General features: G+C 54.1%; 2 protein-coding genes across 2 annotated transcripts; one reads left to right on the top strand and one right to left on the bottom strand.

Annotated features, from left to right (window-relative positions):
* The first annotated feature begins 90 nt into the window (after window positions 1-90).
* SELENOT (selenoprotein T) lies at window positions 91-10448 on the top strand. Its single transcript, XM_068144916.1, has 6 exons — window positions 91-275; window positions 2439-2549; window positions 4251-4377; window positions 5775-5862; window positions 7600-7751; window positions 9555-10448. Exons 1-5 carry the CDS (start codon window positions 130-132, stop codon window positions 7722-7724), a joined length of 597 nt encoding a protein of 198 aa, XP_068001017.1. The 5' UTR covers window positions 91-129; the 3' UTR covers window positions 7725-7751; window positions 9555-10448.
* On the bottom strand, window positions 10442-19313 carry ERICH6 (glutamate rich 6). The gene is made up of 11 exons (XM_068144915.1): window positions 19087-19313; window positions 16892-16938; window positions 16674-16790; window positions 16406-16507; window positions 16167-16327; window positions 14962-15029; window positions 13830-14194; window positions 13618-13703; window positions 12271-12423; window positions 11783-12014; window positions 10442-11373 (listed from the first exon to the last, which is right to left on the bottom strand). The coding sequence occupies exons 1-11, from the start codon at window positions 19196-19198 to the stop codon at window positions 11116-11118; spliced, it is 1701 nt and encodes a 566-aa protein (XP_068001016.1). The 5' UTR covers window positions 19199-19313; the 3' UTR covers window positions 10442-11115.
* Window positions 19314-19369: the final 56 nt, after the last annotated feature.

Raw genomic sequence — 19369 nt, 5'->3', positions numbered from 1 at the left:
AGCCCGGGGCGCGGGGCGGGGCCTGCGCGTGTCATGTGCCCCTGGCGCGTGCGCGGCGCGGGGCGGCACTCGCGTGACCTTGGCGCGGCGGCCGCGGCGGGGCGAGGCGGCAGCGGCGGCGGCAGCGAGATGCGGGCGGCGGGAGCGGGGCTGCGGCTGCTGCTGCTGCTGCTGCTGGCGCTGGCGGCGGCGCCGGGAGGCTCGGCGGAGCAGGGCGCGGCCAAGAAGCTGCGCATGGCCTACGCTACCGGGCCGCTCCTCAAGTTCCAGATCTGGTGAGGGCGCACGGCAAGATGGCGGCGCCGGCCGGGCCCGCGCCTCCCCCTCGTCTTCCTCTCAGCGCTCTGGCGGCTGGGCCGCGGCCGCCGGGAGCGCTCGGTGGAGCTGCCGGGGCACCACCGCCGCCGCCCGGCTTTGGCTGGGACTCGACCGAGCCGGGCCGGGCCCGGCCCGGCGCCACGGGCGGGGAGCGAGAGGCGGGAGCGGCGTCCCTGGCCCGTGGGGCCGGGGCGGGCTGTGGGGATGTGCTGCGCTCGGGGCAGTGTTGAGGAGAGGGTCGGGAGCATGGCGAGCCGCGGTAATGTTGCAGAGTGCAGGCCAGTTGAGTGTGAGATGCGGCGTGTGGGTGACAGGGTCGCGTTTAGGACTGCAGTGAAGGCCTGGGCGGGGGGGTGCCAATGGCCGCTGCTGGCAGTGAGGGAGATCGGGAAGATCGGACTTAAGGAGGGAGCCCGTTCCTCAGAGCAGAATCTGTGGGAGCAGGAGGGAATCTGGCACTTCCAGCAGCACACAGAGGCGGGCCGCGGAAGCAAGAGGCAGCTTCCGCGCCCCTCACCCTGCCGACGCGGTGCCCTGAGGCCAGGGGCCGGCCCTCACCCGCGGCGCTCCCCGGCGCGCAGGCTGGCTCGGGTTGAGTCCGGGGGAGATGGCGAGCTGGGCACGAAAGGCCAGCTCAGCGGGTAGGTTCTATTCCGGCTGTTACAGAGGTGGCAGAGCCGTGAGCCGAAGCCAGCCGCTCTGTAATGTTTAACTCGTGGTAGTTCATTTGCTCATCCTTGCAGAGAGGCAACTGAGCAGCGTCCTTGGGCAGCCCTGGAAAGAGCTAACTTAACTCCGAGGAGTTAAACCCGTGTTGTGTGCAGCCTTTTGCTTTAGACACAGAGCAGAGTGATACTTAGGCTGACTTTCTGACCTAACAGCTTTTTAGGGAGGAAAAAAAGTTAACTCTTTGCTCCAAACAGTGGTGTCTGTCCTTATAGTGGTGTCCCTTGGGGATCAGTGCTGGGCCCCATCCTGTTCAATATCTTTATTGATGATCTGGATGAGGGCATTGAGTCCACCATCAGTAACTTTGCTGATGACACCAAGCTGGGGGCTGGAGTTGATCTGTTGGAGGGTAGGAGAGCTCTGCAGAGGGACCTTGCCAGGCTGGGCAGATGGGCAGAATCCAAGGGCAGGAGATTGAACACATCTGAGTGCAGGGTTTTACACATTGGCCACAACAACCCCATGCAGTGCTACTGGCTGGGATCAGAGTGGCTGAAGAGCAACCAGTCAGAAAGGGACCTGGGGGTACTGGTTGACAACAGCTGAACATGAGCCAGCATTGTGCCCAGGTAGCCAAGAATGCCAATGGCATCCTGGCCTGGATCAAGAATAGTGTGGTCAGCAGGAGCAGGGAAGTCATTCTGCCCTGTGCTCAGCACTGGTTAGGCCATACCTTGAGTCTTGTGTCCATTTCTGGGCCCCTCAGTTTAGGAAAGATGTTGAGATGCTGGAAGGTGTCCAGAGAAGGGCAACAAAGCTGGGGAGGGGTCTGGAGCACAGCCCTGTGAGGAGAGGCTGAGGGAGCTGGGGTTGCTTAGCCTGGAGAAGAGGTGGCTCAGGGGAGACCTCATTGCTATCTACAACTACCTGAAGGGAGGTTGTAGCCAGGTGGGGGTTGGTCTCTTCTCCCAGGCACCCAGCACCAGAACAAGAGGACACAGTCTCAGCTGCACCAGGGGAGGTTTAGGGTGGATGTCAGGAAGAAGTTCTTCCCAGAAAGAGAGACTGGCCCTTGGGATGTGCTGCCCAGGGAGGTGGTGGAGTCACTGTCCCTGGAGGTGTTTAGGAAGAGCCTGGATGTGGCACTTGATGCCACGGTTTAGTTGATTAGATGGTGTTGGGTGATAGGTTGGACTCAATGATCTCAAAGGTGTTTTCCAACCTGGTTAATTTCTATTCCATTCTATTCTGTCCTGTTTTATCTGTCCAGCACATCTGGTGCAGCTCTGAAGTGCCTCACCAGCTGCTGAGGTTTTGATGTGTAACTTAGCAGCAGGTCAGTTTTACTTCTTGGCATGAAGAATGGCAGTTGCATTTTAAAGGGGGTGGTGCAGGCAGTGGTGTTGGAGCACTGCAGGCCTGTCACCACCTCACACCCTGTCTGTGTTCAGTGTCTCCTGAGGCTACAGGCGGGTGTTTGAGGAGTACATGCGGGTCATCAGCCAGCGGTACCCAGACATCCGGATTGAAGGGGAGAACTACCTTCCTCAACCTATCTATAGGTAAGCAAAGGGCTGCCAGGGCCAGCTGGCTGTGTGCCAGCATGTAAGCCCAGCATGGTGAGCAGTGAATGTGTGCATTTACACTTACAAAACACTGACAATGAAAATGTAAAGGGTTTTTGTTCCCCCATTGTGGTTGCATACAAGCGAAATTAACATCTCCCTCCCAGACAGCTACCTTAGTTTCCAGTGTGAATGTTGCCATCTGAGTGATGAGGCCTGTTGTGTTCCAGTCTGCAGTAAATGATACCATTAACTCTTCCCCCCAGTGAATTTTTCCACCTTCATGCTGTGTCTGGACACACATTTACATTCGTGGCTCAGGCTTGCATGCTTGGTGACAAATTCCTGTAGGAGGTTTGGGTTGCAGAGGAGAGCAGAGTTTATCTTTTAATGTCTAAAGGTGTCATTTGTGTCAGTTAAACCATTGTGTATGTGCCAGAGAGCAATGCTGCAGTTACTGTGGTGGCTTCTGAACCACTTCTTGACCTAATTACTGCAATAATTGCAGCAGTAGGAATGCAATGAGAGAGAATTTACCTGAGTGTGAATTTTCTCTCTGGCTGTAGGTTTAATTCCTGCAAAAAGCCATAAGGTTTTCTTTGCTGGAAGCTTGCTTTGTGAGGAAGTAGTGCTTGTCACTTTCAATTAAACCTGTCTGTAATACAGAGCAACCTCTTGCAGGAGCTGTGTGCATGATCCCCCTTAGACACATACAGGCTGAAACTAAATGTCTGTTTGGGGTGTGCTTTAGGGAGAAGAAATTCATTTGTGTCCTTGGTGTACCAGAGCAGTGTTCCTCCTGAGGCTGCCCACTCCCATCAGTGTGCACTGCTTGTTTTGTTTTGTGTTTGTTTGTGGGGTTTATGGGTTGTTTTGGTTTTCTTTTTTGCAGTGAACTTACTTGAAATAAGTTTTGTATTTCCTCTGAAACATTTGATTGTGCAATGGCAAAGCTCTTGCCCAGGTGGCCAAGAAGGCCAAGGGCATCTGGCCTGCATCAGAAATAGTGTGGCCAGCAGGAGTAGGGAGGTCATGTGCTGGTTAGGCCACACCTTGAGTCCTGTGTCCAGTTCTGGGCCCCTCAATTTAAGAAGGACATTGAGACACTTGAAGGTGTCCAGAGAAGGGCAGTGAGGCTGGGGAGGGGTCTGGAGCACAGCCCTGGGAGGAGAGGCTGAGGCAGATGGGATTGCTTGGCCTGGAGAAGAGGAGGCTCAGGGGTGACCTTCTTGTTCTCTACAGCTACCTGAGGGGAAGTTGTAGCCAGGTGGGGGTTGGTCTCTTCTCCCAGGCACCCAGCACCAGAACAAGAGGACACAGTCTCAAGCTGTGCCAGGGGAAGTTTAGGCTGGAGGTGAGGAGAAAATTCTTCCCAGCAAGAGAGATTGGCCATTGGGATGTGCTGCCCAGGGAGGTGGTGGAGTCACCATCCCCAGAGGTGTTCACAAAAGGCTTGGCTGTGGCACTTGAAGCCATGGCTTAGTCAGTCATGAGGTGTTGGGTAATAGGTTGGACTTGATCCCTGAGGTCTCTTCCAACCTGTTGAATTCTATAATGAGGTTGCTGGTTAGACTCAAATCTCAGAGGTCTTTTCCAACCAAAACAATTATATGGGTATGAATTAGAGCTGTGTTGTGGTGAAGGAGTAGCTGAGACTTCTGAGCTTCTGAGTCCCTTCTCTGTGTTGTCCCTTGACAGGCACATAGCATCCTTCCTGTCTGTCTTCAAACTAGTATTAATAGGCTTAATCATCGTCGGCAAGGACCCGTTTGCTTTCTTTGGCATGCAAGCTCCCAGCATCTGGCAGTGGGGCCAAGAAAATAAGGTAAACACCATTCTTTGTTCTTTTGTTTGGAAAAAGCAGCTCTGGGCTGACTTCATCAGAGGGCTCTAGGGGCTGCTGACCATTGTTGCTGCTTTAACTTCCGTAGGCTGCAGCCCTGACAGAGCCTTTGGGTTTCGATAGCCAAACACGTTGAGAATTTCACAGCAGTGTAATTGTTCTTACCAGCAGTGCTTCGTGTTTTGACAGACCCAGAGCTGGTTCTCAGCATCTGTCTTTCCAAGCTGATGCTGCTGCAGAGGCACAGGCAAGGTTCATGTTGCTGACAAAGATGAGAAAAGAAGATTGTACTGCTTGGGGCTCAAGAGCAGGGTTTCCAGGGGTATAGTTTGTGGTAGGATTACAGCTTCCTTTTTGTGGTGTCTCATAGCTATGTGCAGTTGTTGTTTTCAGCAGAGTTTTGCTAGAGGAGGCATGCAGTTAGGTGGGGGTTAAAAAAATGAAGCTGAAATTTTGTGGGTGTTTTTGCAGGGCGTGACAGACTGTGCCTTGTGGGAGGAGCAGCCCCATGAGTCAGTGATGGGGTTGCTGACAGATAATGTTGTTGTACTCTGACTTACAGTAGCTTTGTTCCAGGTTTATTCCACTCAGCAAAAGCAGTTAATAAGTTTATTAACCTGTAGGTATCTTAGGGCTGCACAGAGCCTCAAACTGAGCTCCCCAGTGCAGTGTCTCTCTATCACTACTCAATTTGCACACACAGAAGCTGTGATAGATCCTCTTGAATGCCATGGCCCAAATGGCGCTGAGCTAGGCTGGCTGTGGCCTGTGATGGGGTACACAGCTATGCTGAATTCTCAGATGTCACAGTAACTGACTTCTGTGAACTTGCCCCTGAGCCTGAAAAGGGAAGTGTGAAAGTGCTGGTGATGGAGGGGATGCTGCTCCTGCATGGCTGGAGGCTGCATCATTTTATCCTGAGACACCAACACACAGAACATTCCAGATGATTGGCCTGAAGGGTCAGCTGGAGGGCTGTCTGCTCTTGTGAGCAAACCCAGCTTGACTTGCTCTGCTGTTTGCATTTGTCCTGTGGGTCTTTGAGGTGTTGCTCTGACAGTGACAGGCACTAGGCAGAAGCAGTTGTGTCCCTAGTCATCCTCCACATGCCATTGTAGTCCTCTTGAGGTGGCACTGGCTTGGGGAGGAAAGCAGCCAGAAGATGTAGCTTGGTGTGAGTCTGGACAGTTGTGCTCAGTGGTTTGATACCTGCCAGGTTAAGATGATGTGCACAGTCCTCTTCAGAACAGGAGGGTGTCTGCAGTTGGAAAGCTGCCTGGTAAACACCAGAGGGGAATTCAGAAGCACATGTGCAATTCCAGTGCTTCAGAGTGAACAAAATCAGCAGTGGCTGAAGGGAGCTCTCTGTTCTCTCCCAGGTGTATGCCTGCATGATGGTCTTCTTCCTGAGCAACATGATTGAGAACCAGTGCATGTCCACGGGGGCCTTCGAGATCACTCTGAATGGTGAGCTGGGCTGTGTGCAGCTGAGGGGGGAGAGCTGCTGTGCTGGGGTGGAGGGATGGCATCTGGTGTGTTTCTGAGTGGGATGGTCTGTGGCAACTGCTCTCTGCCCATCCTGAAGCTTCAGATGTGGCCTGTACCTAACAAATGATGAAATCATAGCAGTCTTACACTGCAGTTTGTAGAGCTGTCAGCTCCTTGTGTTTTAGAACAGCTGTGTGGAAGCTTACCTAGGGGAGTGCTCACTTAATTAGGTGCTTTCCCTGTCCTGCTTTGTGGTGTGGTTTAGCCTTGGCATCCCAGTGAAGCTGTTGCTGCCCCAATGGACACCAGTGCTGATTTTCCAGGTTCAGAGCCTGTGGAGCTTCTGCTTTTAAATAGCGTTAGAGTTTTAAAGATGAGGTTAGCTTGATGGAGCACTGAAGTTCTCAAGCTCTGTGTACAAGACCACAATCTAGCTCTGAGCTCTTTAGTCTCTCTTTGTGATTGCAGTTGCACCAGGTGTGTTTCAGTGTAGCAATCTCTAGGTTGTGTACTGCAGAAGGTTTCAGAGGCTGGCTTGCATCAAAGCAGTCAATCTCCATGCACTCCTAGTGCTGAATCCCAGATCCCTGGCAGCAGAGCCTTCCTGGGGGTGACCAGTCTTGTTTGGGCCTCTGTGAGCTTTGGGTTGTGTCTGGGGACAAGGTGGCTCCAGAATGGCTCTTGTTTTGTATAGGTGACCACCAATACATTTTTTCACGGTGGGTTCATGCAGTGCTGTAGCAGTGAGGGAGATCTGAGGGAATCTTTGTCACCATCAGCAATGAATGCTGTGTTCACCCTAAAGTGGTCCTGGGCTGTGTGCCTTTTGCCTGCCTGGAGGGGACAATGGTTGCAGGCATGTTGAGTGGAACCTTCTGTGCCTGATCTTGGCAAGCAGAACTTCGGAGGCTCGAGCTTAGGTGTTGGGCAGAGTGAGATGAAGACCAAGGAGACCCACAAGAGTCAGAGATCCAGCAATGGTTTCATATCTTGATGTGCTCTTCGGCCACACACTGACCTGTTTTCAGACATCCTGCCAGTGGACATGGTGGACACTCCAGTTCTGTGTAGCTTACTCCTGAATAGAGGGAAGTGTGAGACTGTTCTCCAGTTGGGGCTTAGTGTAGCCAGAGGTTTGAAGCGTAAGTCCTGGAGCTCCTCTTCTATGAGGACAGACTGAGGGAGTTGGGGCTGTTCAGTCTGGAGAAGAGAAGGCTCCCAGGAGACCTCATTGTGGCCTTCCAGTATCTGAAGGGGGCTACAAGAAAGCTGGGGGGGGACTTTTGAGGGTGTCAGGGAGGGATAGGACTGGGCGGGATGGAGCAAAACTAGAAGTGGGGAGATTGAGATTGGATGTGAGGAAGAAGTTGTTCCCCATGAGGGTGGTGAGAGCCTGGCACAGGTTGCCCAGGGAGGTGGTGGAAACCTCATCCCTGGAGGTGTTTGCAGCCAGGCTGGCTGTGGCTGTGAGCAACCTGCTGTAGTGTGAGGTGTCCTTGCCCTTGGCAGGGGGTTGGAGCTGGCTGATCCTTGAGGTCCCTTCCAACCCTGACAATTCTGTGGCTCATTGTTGATGTAGATGTTGTCCTTGGTACAAACCATTGCCAACTTGCATCGCTCCTTGATCTGTTAAACTCCTGTGTTTCAGCCAGCCTTGTGTGCTTTCTGGCCATCAGTGTAATGGTGCTTTTCTCATCTCCATGTGTTCTCTGGCAGATGTTCCAGTGTGGTCCAAGCTGGAGTCTGGCCACCTCCCTTCCATGCAGCAGCTTGTACAAATCCTGGATAACGAAATGAAGCTGAACGTGCACATGGAGTCAATGCCTCACCACCGATCATAGCCCCATCTCTCAGCGCCCAGACTTCTTGTAAGTGCTCTTCCAGTCACCAGGCTCTTGCCTTGGGCAGGAAGGATGGTGTGTTGCAGATAGAACTTTGTAGCTGTCCATTTGCCCACTTAGCAGGGTTTTACAGGAGAATCTGCTCCAGTGACACTAAGTAAATTGACCTCTGTGGTTTGTAAGGGTGCCCAGAGAAGTTGTGCGGGCTCCAGGCCTGGCAGTGTTCAAAGCCAGGCTGCCTGGGGCCTCGAGCAACCTGGTCTAGTGGAAGGTGTCCCTGCCCATAGCAGGGGGGTTGGAGCTAGATGGTCTTTAAGGTTCCTTCCAATCCAAACCAGTCTGTGATTCTGTGATTTTACTGGTGGGGAGCTGTGGTTTGGGGGCTGCCTGTTTCAGAGCTGGAAGCTGGCATTCCTTTGGGCAGAAGATGTTACTGGGTGCAGAGGGCCCTGAGTGAGCACACTGAAGCCCGCAGAGGTCAGGAGACCCACTGCATTCCATGCCTTGAAATAGTCTGTGTGCAGAGGGTTTCTCTTGTAACCCAGCTGAACTGCATGGCCCTAGCAGGTAGGACATTGTGTTGGGAGCACAGGGCTCACATCCATGCTGATGTATTTTATGACAGTATTATTTAGTATTTAAGTTTGGTGTTAACTGCCCTCTTCAGACAGGCTTGCTGAAACCCAGCACCCTCTGTGTGTGGATTTCACAGTATGGTTTGGGCTGGAAAAGTCCTTTTAGGATCATGGAGTCCAGCCATTCTCTAACTCACACAAGGTTGATGCTAAATCATGTCACTCTGCCTCTTAAACACCTCCAGGGATTCAGCCACTACCCTGGAGTGCCTGTGCCAGTGGTTGAGAACCCTTTCAGTGAAGAAGGTTCTTCTAATGCCCAACCTAAACCTCTCCTGGTGCAACTCGTGGACATTTCCTCTCGTCCTGTCACTTGTTCCTAGGGAGACAAGACCAACTGCCACCTGGCTCCAAGCTCCTTTCACGGAGTTGTAGAGCCAGAAGGTCTCTTCAGGCTGAACACCACTTTCCTCAGCTGCTTCTCTGGGGGCTCTGGGCAGAATTCTTTGTGACAGAGCAGCTGGCTGTCCCTTTGATGCTCCAGAGCACACCGAGATACCCAGGACTGTACTCAATGGGGCAGCACCTCCAGTGCAGCTGTTTCCACCCAGACCTGTCAGCCTCTGAAAAGACCTTATTGTGGCCCTCCAATATCCTGAAGGGCCTACAAGAAAGCTGGGGAGGGACTTTTTAGGCTATGAGCTTGCACAACAAAACATCTTTTCCTTAGGTTCAATCCACCAAAAGGGCACTTGCAGCCTGTCTGTGAGGGACTTTTTAGGGTGTCAGGTAGTGAAGGGCCATGACGATGAGCAGAGGGCTGGAGCTGCTCTGCTATGAGGACAGGCTGAGGGAGTTGGGGTTGTTCAGTCTGGAGAGGAGAAGGCTCCCAGGAGCCCTGATTATGGCCTTCCAGTATCTAAAGGGGGCTACAAGAAAGCTGGGGAGGGACTTTTGAGGGTGTCAGGGAGTGACAGGACAGTGGGGAATGGAGCAAAACTAGAAGTGGGGAGATTCAGATTGGCTGTGAGAAGAAGTTGTTCCCCATGAGGGTGGTGAGAGCCTGGCACAGGTTGCCCAGAGAGGTGGTGGAAGCCTCATGCCTGGAGGTGTTTAAAGCCAGGCTGGATGTGGCTGTGAGCAACCTGCTGTAGTGTGAGGTGTCCCTGCCCATGGCAGGGGGATTAGAACTGGATGCCCCTTGAGGTCCCTTCCAGCCCCGACAAACTCAGTGATTCTGTGTCTCTGCCTGCAGGCATGGAGCGGTGGTCTGCTGAGGCCGCGTGGCTCGGACCCATGAAGGCCTGCACTGAAGACAGGTCCCTGTTGGTGCAGGCTGGATGCTTCTCTGGCAGCCACGTTGTGCCTCCTGGCAAAAGAAGGCTTTGGTGAGAGGCTCCTCAGCGCTGGGCCACCCTGCGCCGCCCTGCAGCGCGGTCATCCCCCCCCAGGGCTTTTGTAAGAGGCCACCCCGCCCGTGCTCAGCCAGGCAGGCAGTGCTCATGGTAACTTATTTTGTATTCATCTTCCACACCACAGCAGATTGGGTTCAGACCAGATCTCTATCTATATATATTTTTTTCTGTTGTGTTTTGGTTTGGGTTTTGTTTGTTTGTTTCCTTCCTTCCCTTGGAAAACAAAACAAGGAGGAAAAAGAAAAAGAAAGTTTGTCTAATCTGTTGTATTTTATATGAATTTATGTTCTTTTTGTAGTTGAAAATGGAGTTAGAGGAGTGTCTGATGTTGTCCTCAACTGTTAAGTAATTGACAGCTGTCTCTCAAATTAACCTCTTAATGTGGCTAAAGCAGGTTTGTATATTTTTCAGAATACATGGGAGAGTCAGACAGTGGCTTCTGTGCTAAACTGTAGGGAGGAAGTTGCATGCAGAGTAGGGACAGCATCCTGTGAGTTTGGTCAAAGTACAGCCCAGCTGCTCTCTCAGCTGGGCTGGCCAGCTCCAGAGGCTGTTCTGTGAGCATTCCAAGAGAGGCTGGGCCTTCCTGCTGTCCTCACCAGGAACCAAGGCAGTCAGTTGGAATAAAGAGGTCTCATTTCCTGTGTGAAGTCCCTTGTTCGAGTCACTGACAGATATTCTTAGAACTGCAATTGAAAAACAAAGTGCATAAAAAAGCCTACTTTCCAAAGTCATCAATCTGGTGTTTGTCTTTGTTTAGGCCCCTGCCAGTCTGCAGGTGCCTGGGGGACCAGGCTGGGCTTTGTGTGCCCGCCTGAGCTTCGCTGTGACAGGAGCCCAGGTGCTGCTGTGCAGCTCAGGGATTAAAGCCAGGTCTCAGTCTGCTCTCTGTCCTGAGGCTGAGTATTTCCTGGGTGCCTTCCCAAGCTGGTGTGAGCAACAGACTGCAGCCTGTCTGCAGTTCTTCCCTGTTGTCCCTCTTGGCTGTGGTGTGCTCCAAGCAGGATTGGAGTCTTGGTCCCAGCAGCATCTGCCTCCCACACTGTTTTCTATTCCTGCTGTGAGCTGCAGGGTCTCACACCCCTTGTAAAACCAGACTTGCTGGATCCTTCTTCTCCAGCACTGTCTCTGGGTGGGGAGGGAGATTATCTGTGTTGGGACAGCAAATGGGGTGAGAAGGGGCTCTACAGAGCTGGGAGGAAAGTGGTGCCCACAGCTGGCAAGAGTTGTCTCTGGCCCTACCTTGGGGTTAGGGACTGGTGCAGGAAGAGTTTCAGGTAATCAGGGAGGCTCTGGCTGCCCTGCTGGGCAGAGAAGAGTCCATGGCAGGTGTCAGAAAGGTGTTGCTCACCACAACCACTGAACACAGGAGCCTCAAAGCTGCTGGGACTGTGAAGCTGCTCAGCCCTCAGCTTTTACTATCGCCTGCACCAAGCTGCGCAGCTCATTGCTCACGCCTGGGCACGTGCAGAGGTCCAGGATCTTCCAGGTCTGCGTGGCCAGGAACGCTGGGGGCTTGATCTTGTCCCACTGCTCAGTAGAAGGGAAGGTCAAGCACCCACGCAACCTGTCCAGGAGCTGCAGGATCCTCACTCTGAAGGCAAGCAGCAGGAGCTCCCCTTCGCTCGGCGGGGTGGGAGGACGCAGCCAGCTGCTGACCTAGGGGGCAGAGGGGGTTGGTGTCAGGAGAGGCACAGCAGCATGGGATGGGACTTTGGTGTCTCCTCAGTGGATGAACCTGCCTCTGTGGCAGGAGCCTAGAGAGGAAGGGAGCTGCCACTCGCCCTGCCCACATGGATCATGGCTCTCCTGCCTGTGTCCCCCCACCTGGGGACACAGCCAGGGAAACCAGGAACCAGTCTGGGAGTGCTTTCTGCCCTCCACAGCCCCTTGGAGGGAGTTAGCACTGGTAAGCAGCTGGATGCATGGAACTGAGAGTGGGTGCAGCTCCCCTGTTGGCTGTTCTGGGGGGCAGGACCATGGGGCACCACAGGATGAGCACGTTTCCCCATGGATGGGAGCATCCCTGGCTGCCCCACAGCTGCTGTGTGTGGAGCTGAAGCAATACCTGCACTTTGGTTCCCACGTTGAACTTTACTTGTCTCCCCATGGCCAGGAAGGAGATGATGATCTTGTCCTGCTCCAGGATCCTGACCCCCACGTACTGGTTCAGGGAGATGAAGATGGGGCTCAGGGGCACCTGGGGCTCTGATGGCATGAGTGTGCTGGGCCACCTCCACCTTCTCACCCTGTTGCCTTGTTGGTTGAAATACTGCCCTCCCTGAGGATCCATGTTGATCCTACAACGGGGGAAAACCAGAGCTCTGCAGCCTGCGTGGCTGATGTCCCCGGTGGTGGGACAGAGGCACAGCTGGTTTGGGATCTAGCCCCCATCTCAGGACACAGCTGGGGCAGCCTCCCTCTCCTGAGAGGCACCCAGAGCGGGGCCTCTTCAGCTGCTGTGTTTCAGTGTTTGGCTACTGTTACAGGTACCCTTGGTGGCCTTTGAAGGTTGTGTGGTGGAGAGCAGAGCTGCTCTGGCCGGCAGGAACCTACCAGATGGTGCCGCTGGGGTAGTAGCAGGTGCTTCTGCCCCGGGACTGAAACACTGCTTGTATCTTAGCCTTGCTGGGCTTGTCCTCCTGCACGATGCACACCAGCTGGGCTTTGTGCCGTACCACCATGACTGCCAGGTTGCCAGATGGGTATCTGCCAGGTAAGGTGCTCATAACCCTCTCTTTGGTTGGTCTCCTATTGCAGACTGAAAGCTTCAGAGCACTGCTGTGGAGTGTAAACATGGACGTGGCTGCCCACAACCCAGTGCTGGAGCGGTGGCAGGGTGCTGCCGGCATCACCTGGGACACAGACACAGCTTTCCTGCACAGGAGTACTCTGGGTACAGTGACAGAAGAGTGGACAGAGACACAGCAGGCACTTGTGTGGGTTTCTAACCTGCCACCCAGGCACAGCCCCGTAGCAAATGCATTTTGTAGGCACATTCTTGGACAAGACCTAGGATGGTAGAAGCTGAGCAAAGTGAAGTGACCAAATCACTCAGCCTGAGTGACAGCAGGGAAAAGGGGCAGGTGGTGTACTCCCAGAGGGGAAAACCCAAACAGCTGTGGGGGGAAAGGACCCTTTCCCCTCCACCTGTGACTGAGTGCTTATTTTGTGGCACTTCTGCCTTTGTCACTGCTGTGAGTGGCAGCATCCCTGGCAAGCAGGAGCCTAGAGGGCAGAGCACAGGAGTAACCTCAAGCCTTTTTCCTTTGGTGGCAAAGCTCAGGTGAAGTGGTACACCCCAGGTCAGAAAGAATTCAGCTATAGGAAGGAAAAACATGGGTGACCTAATGATGCAGTTCAAACACCATCAAAGATAACCCAAAAGCTGTGGGGTCCTTTGGTGAAGCTGCCATGAGTTTGTCCGTTCAAATGGGACTTGTAGTTACACTGAGGATTGCAGTTTGTCCCTTGGGTACTCACAGCATCACAGGATGTTAAGGGGTTGGAAGGGGCCTGTGAAATCCAACTACCTGCACACAGGACACAGCTGGTGCTGGTGGGAGACCTTATGCTGGTTTGCTTCTGGGGAAAGGGCACTTTCAGAGCCCTCTTAGCCAGCAGTGCCCTTCCAGGGGTGGCCAGAGCTTGGGAGCAGGGCTGAACACAGAGGCAGTGCACTTCTTGAGCTGGCTATTAGAGACACAAGTGCTCATCTTTCCCTGAAGCTATCGCTGATCTGAAAAGCTTCAGACCAAGAGCTAGGCAAGCAGGTTCCCTGCTGATGGCTTTGGGCTGTGGCAGTGAGCATGAGCAGGTTATCTGGTGACAAAGCAGATAACACACTGCAAACTGCAGCTACAGCCCTGGGCTGATGCCAAGAATTCAGCCCACAAAGGATACAGTAGCTGTGCTGTTCCGTCCGGCAGCATGGTGAGGAATTTCCCCCCATCTTTGTAGTATTTTTCTGCCAGTTCATTCTTCACCACCTGAGGTGGGAGAAGAAAGGGTGAAACAGGTGAGAGCAGCCCTGCACCAGCAGAGCCGGGCTCCAGCCATCCAGCAGCGTGGGCATGGCCAGGCACAGCCCGTCGGCACCAGCAGCAGCCACTCACCTTGCCCCCCACCAGGGTGAAGTCGCAGCAGGTGAGGCTGGAGAACTCTTCCGGCTCCTCCTGGGGCCCCTCCTCGGGCTGCTCCTTGAGCTGCTCCCCGGGCCCCTCCTTGAGCTCCTTTTTGTGCTGCTCCCTGGGCCCCTCCTTGAGCTCCTTTTTGAGCTGCTCCCCGGGCCCCTCCTTGAGCTCCTTTTTGAGCTGCTCCCCGGGCCCCTCCTTGAGCTCCTTTTTGAGCTGCTCCCTGGGCTCCTCCTTGGGCTCCTCCTCGGGCCCTGACACTTGCTCACGGGAAACCAGCGTCCGGCCTGTGGGCGATGGGGGCTCCCGAGACAGCAGGTAGGAAATGCTGTCAGCCTGGCTGGAGTCTGGAGAGCACAGGGAGAGGGTGAGCATCGGGCTGGGCTGGTCCCTCTGAAGGGAGGTTGCAGTCTGGGGAGCTGGACCTTCTGGCTGACTTTGTCCTGGGAGTCTGTCTTGGGGTGTTTTCTATCTACTGAGGACAGTCCAAAGTGTTCAAGAGTTCAGAGCACAGGAGCAAGAAGATGCAGTTTCCCCATTTATGTGTATATACACACAGCTGTGTGAGTGCAGAAGGACTTTGGATAGCACCCCCAGCTCCAAAAGCTGAAATCCTTGGTGGCCCAGGAGCCTCAGTGCCCTATGTCCTCTCTGGAAATGTTTCATCTGCTCTCAAAGTACCTTTGATTTGATAGCTAGAGCCAAAGAGCTGCTCAGTCACCCACAGCCCAGGCTAACAATCAGTGCAGCAATCCCCTGATGAGCTGAAACATTCATCAACCTGATCCTGGCAGTTCCCACCTCCCTGGCATGGCTTTGCCAAGTTGTTCTTCTCTAAGGTCATGTCTGTGCCTTTCAGCTGAACATTCAGATAAAATACTGCACGTGTCAGCACAGAGCTCCTCTGTGCAGGGAGAGGCTAACTGCTCCTGGGTTTTCCTGTCAGCAACTATTTAACATGGCAGTGTCTAGTGGAGTGGGGCTGCAGATGGGGGCTAAAATGTCTCAGCCTAAATCCTCCTGTTGAATTAGAGAGCATTAGAGAGCAGTGACCCCACCAAATTCACTGGGGTAATAAACAGACACATAAAAGCATAAGGAAATGCAAACTCACCCACAGCTGTGCCCTGCGTCTCTGCTGCCAGGAAAGAGAACTGTTTGGCCAACAGCCTCTCCTGCTGCCTGGAAAAGGAGAATATTCCCAATGTATACTCCTTAGGTGCTCCTCTGAAAGCTACAGCTGCTGGATAGCCTTGCCCTAGAACACAAGTTTCTGAGCCTTAGAATCACACGATTGTCAGGGTTGGAAGGGACCTCAAGGATCATCCAGTTCCAACCTCCCTGCCATGGGCAGGGACACTTCACACTACAGCAGGTTGCTCACAGCCATATCCAGCCTGGCCTTCAAAACCTCACTGGGCAACCTGTGCCAGTCTCTCACCACCCTCCTGGGGAACAACTTCTTCCTCACATCCAATCTCAATCTCCCCATTTCTAGTTTTGCTCCATCCCCCCCAGTCCTATCCCTCCCTGACACCCTCAAAAGTCCCTCCCCAGCTTTCTTGGAGCCCCCTTCAGAGACTGGAAGGCCACAATTAGGTCTCCTGGGAGCCTTCTCTTCTCTGGACTGAACAGCCCCAACTCTCTCAGTCTGTCTCCGTAGCAGAGGGAAACTAAACAAACACATCACTTACATGACTGCAAATAACAGTTAAAGGCATGGGAGCGTCACCAAAAAGATCTTGGCAAAGAGGAATTGCTCCATGCAGAGATTTCAGTGACCAGCCCCTACCATGACCACCACCAGGCTGCAAAGGATCAAGGCAATGAATGTTTCCTTCCAGGCCTGACCCTTTAAGCCTGTGCCATAGGCTTAGGTATCTGTGTAAGCTTTGGGCCTCCAGCCTAAGTGGAGCTTGCAGAATTCTCGTGACTCAGGAAGCTGGAACCCAAACATTTGTCACAGTTCATGCAGCAAAACAGAGAAATACAGATTCCATCTTCGTTTCAGCACCTGAGGCAAGAGCTAGACTCCAGCATCATACCTGGCACAGCTGTGTTATAGCTTTGGCTCTGCTGCCTCTAGGTACCATGTCTGCCAGCAGGGCAATGAATGCTTTCCTCTGCACGTAGTGCAGCACAGTGAGAGAAAACCAAGAGTGTCCGGGTAGAACATGAACTAGGGTGGCCTAAAGCAAACTTGTTCTTTCATTCCCCCTTGCTGGAGTTTCATTTTCCTAACTTGTCTTTTTCCTCCAGCTTCATCTGCTCCTCACACAGACCCAGCCCATAATTCTCCCAGTGGCTGTGCCACAGTACCCTTGCCAGGCTCTGTCCTTTGCCAGCTGCCTTTCAGCTTTGGTGCTGGCAGGTTTATGGGAGCTGACAGCAGCAGCAGCAGCTCTGAGGGCGTCTTCATGGTTCCTTCTCTCACTGATGATGAACTCATAGAGGTCTCGACGGTGCTCACAGCAGAAATGCTGAGGGGCAGGAGAAGGGTGCCATGAATGCAGCCCTTCCACAGCAAGCCTCCTGCTGATCCTTCCCCCCCAGCTTACAGAGTCATCATCCTGTGTCAGCAGGAAAGCCTTTTCCAAGGCAGGGAATGGCTTCAGCAGGCTGCCGCAGTACTCACACCTTGGGGCAAGGTCCTCCTCGGCCTGAAAGGGAGGCAGGGAGAGAGAACACAGGGAGGATGGAAACGTCGTGCCAGCACACAGATCCTGCTCACCCTGGGGAGAGGGCTCTGCTCAGAGCAGGCTGTCAGACACATCTGTGCCTGCAATGTCCTGGAATGATTTCACTCATCCTGAGCCTGAGGCTCACCTCAGCCTGTGGCTTTTCTTGGGAGGATTCAGGTCTGTAGGCCAGCAGCGTGGGCAGGCCGACGGAGGGCAGCGTGCACAGAGGCTTCTTGAACAGCTTCACAAAATCCTCTTGGAACTCAAAGCAGAGAGCACCAACAGCAATGTGGAATCACATCTTTGCTCAGGGGTAGACCCATTAAGCATAAACGTCCACACCCAGCCTGGGCGAGTCCTTACCTCCATGTCACACAGAACCTCCAGGCTGCTGGACTCCTCTGACAGGGCTGCAAGTAACAGCAACAAGGGGAATTGCTGAGCACTGGCACCATGCCCTCGGGACTCTGGCCCCTGCCAGGCATGGCTCTTTGGGCCCTTTTGCAGCATGCCAGCCACAGCAGCTCCCCAGACCTTGCACACCATCCTACACTCTCAGAAGGACAGCTCTGTGTCTGCAAGTGACTTCTCCCAGTGCCTGAGGGCCTGGGACTGGGTGCTGACATTGAACCATAGAATGGTCCAGGCTGGAAGGGACCTCCAAAGAGCATCCAGCCCAACCTCCCTGCAGTCAGCAGGGACATCTCCAACTAGATCAGGTTGCCCAGGGCTTCATTGAGCCTCACAAATATCTCCAGGGAAGGGACCTCAACCACCTCCCTGAGCAACCTGTTCCAGTGTTCCACCACCTTCATATCAAAGAACTTCTTCCTGATATCCAATCTAAATCTGCCCTTCTCTAGTTTGAAGCCACTGGACCAAGGCTTTACAGGGCCACTCCACTGAAGTCATGGAGACAGCTTATTGCTTAGGGTCACTGACTTGTGGCACTCATCCAATCTTTCAGAGCATTTCCAGCCTCTCTTGTCTTAAAAAGAAAGAGCTGTGGACACTAAAGTTTGAGGGTTTTGTTCTCACTTCCAAGTGCAATCCATACTGTGTGAGTGCACTGAAGGGTTTTTTGCCTTTGGGGGAGACAGGAAACATCTCAGATGACTGGACTGGATGTCTACCACTGTCCTCAGCAGCTCCAGGTTCCCTCTTGGCAAGCAGTGCCACTGACAGTTCCGTCCTCCTCAGGGGCACAGCTGTGTGCTGTCCCCCACACATCACCTTCTGTTTGGACATGGACGTGGCCAGCAGGCCAGCTGCCATGGGCTCCCCTTCAGGCAGACTAAACACATCCCTAGTGTTTCTAATCTTGAATTTCAGCCCTCCTTGGTGCCACCCAAGTTGTATTGCCCTTCTAAGTAAGTTTGCCCTGCTTTCCAGAAAGCAGCTGGGTGAAACTCTGGGCAGGCAGAAGCCTAGAATTGTTAGTGTTGGAAGGGACCCCAAGGATCATCCAGTTCCAACCCCACTGCCATGGGCAGGGACACCTCACACTACAGCAGGTTGCTCACAGCCACATCCAGCCTGGCCTTCAAAACCTCCAGGGATGAGGCTTCCACCTGGGCACCTCCCTGGGCAACCTGTTCCAGTGTCTCACCATCCTCATGGGGAAGAATTTCCTCCTAGCATCCAATCTGAATCTAGCCATTTCTAGTTTTGCTCCATTCCTCCCAGTCCTATCACTCCCTTACATCCTCAAAAGTCCCTCCCCAGCTTTCTCGTAGCCCCCTGCAGATACTGGAAGGCCACAATGAGGTCTCCTGGAAGCCTTCTCTTCTCCAGACAGAACAGCTCCAACTCCCTCAGTCTGTCTCCATAGCAGAGCAGTTCCAAGCCCTTGCTCACCCTCAGGGTCCTTCTCTGGACACCTTCCAGCACCTCCAGATCCTTCCTGTAATAAGGGCTCCAGAACTGAATGCAATACTCTAGGTGGGGTCTCGCTTAATCCTTTTATTTTTTTGGGAAATATGGATAACTCAGGAAGTGTTTTCCATGACTTCCAGCTGGTGTGCTTGCTGTTTCGTGGCCCTGCTCTCAGAGGCATGTGAGATGCAGATGTTCTCCTACAGAAGAGGGCTGCCTGGCACTGGACACGAGGCTATTGGATGTGCCCACAAGCGCCGAGCTCAGGCAGTGACCTTCACTGCCACGCCGTGTGCCAAGGCACAGCGCTGCAGCGGGCAGGGGAAGGGGCTCGGCACACCGTGTCGGGATGGCTCAGCCGAGCGGGAGGGGAAGGGGTTGGTGTGTTCTCAGCTCTCTTCAGAGGCCTCACAGAACACAACACGCTGTTCCTGCCATCACCCAGCGCTCCCGTGCCAGCTGGCAGAGCCCCCGCGCCTTAACGGGACCCAGCGGCTGCTCTGGAAGGGTCTCTGCAGAGAGGGGACCGCAGAGGGGCCCCGGCGGGTGCTCCTGGGGCTCCTCTCGGGGCTGCAGTCGCTCAGCTAAAAGGATCTCTGTGAAACTGCAAAACCTGCGAGAGGCAGAGGGACAGGAGGCAGCAGAGGAGAGCAGCCCCGAGGATGATCAAAGCCGGTCCTTACTTGAGTCCTTGCGGCCGTAGCTCTGAAACCGACCGACCTCCGTCTGCAGCGACATTGCCACCGCCGGCAGCTCCCACCTCGCCTTGGGATCGCCGCTTCTCGATGTTTCCATCGCCCTGAGTTTAAGACACAACCCCCCCTAAGACACGGCGGGCGCTCGGCAGCTGCACGGCACCGCTCCCTGCCCGTACCGACCCCGCTCCGGTCCCGGCGCCGCTCCGCTGCCGTCTCCATGGCAGCGCGTCGGGTGCGGGGGCTGCCGGGCGAGGCGGGGACGAGCCCG

This window comes from Melanerpes formicivorus, unplaced genomic scaffold (genome assembly GCF_026170545.1).
Source record: "Melanerpes formicivorus ecotype bairdi unplaced genomic scaffold, bMelFor1.0.p_v2 SCAF_12, whole genome shotgun sequence".
NCBI lineage: Eukaryota > Metazoa > Chordata > Aves > Piciformes > Picidae > Melanerpes > Melanerpes formicivorus.
Note: the sequence above shows the minus strand (reverse complement) of the source record. Positions and strands in the feature narration are given on the sequence as shown.

Coding starts and splice junctions, on each gene's coding strand:
- ERICH6 (XM_068144915.1), bottom strand. CDS start 19,198: ATGGAAACATCGAGAAGCGGCGATCCCAAGGCGAGGTGGGAGCTGCCG. Junction 14,195..14,961: donor GACGCAGGGCACAGCTGTGG/GTGAGTTTGCAT, acceptor TGTGCTCTCCAG/ACTCCAGCCAGGCTGACAGC. Junction 11,374..11,782: donor ACGTGGGAACCAAAGTGCAG/GTATTGCTTCAG, acceptor TCTGCCCCCTAG/GTCAGCAGCTGGCTGCGTCC.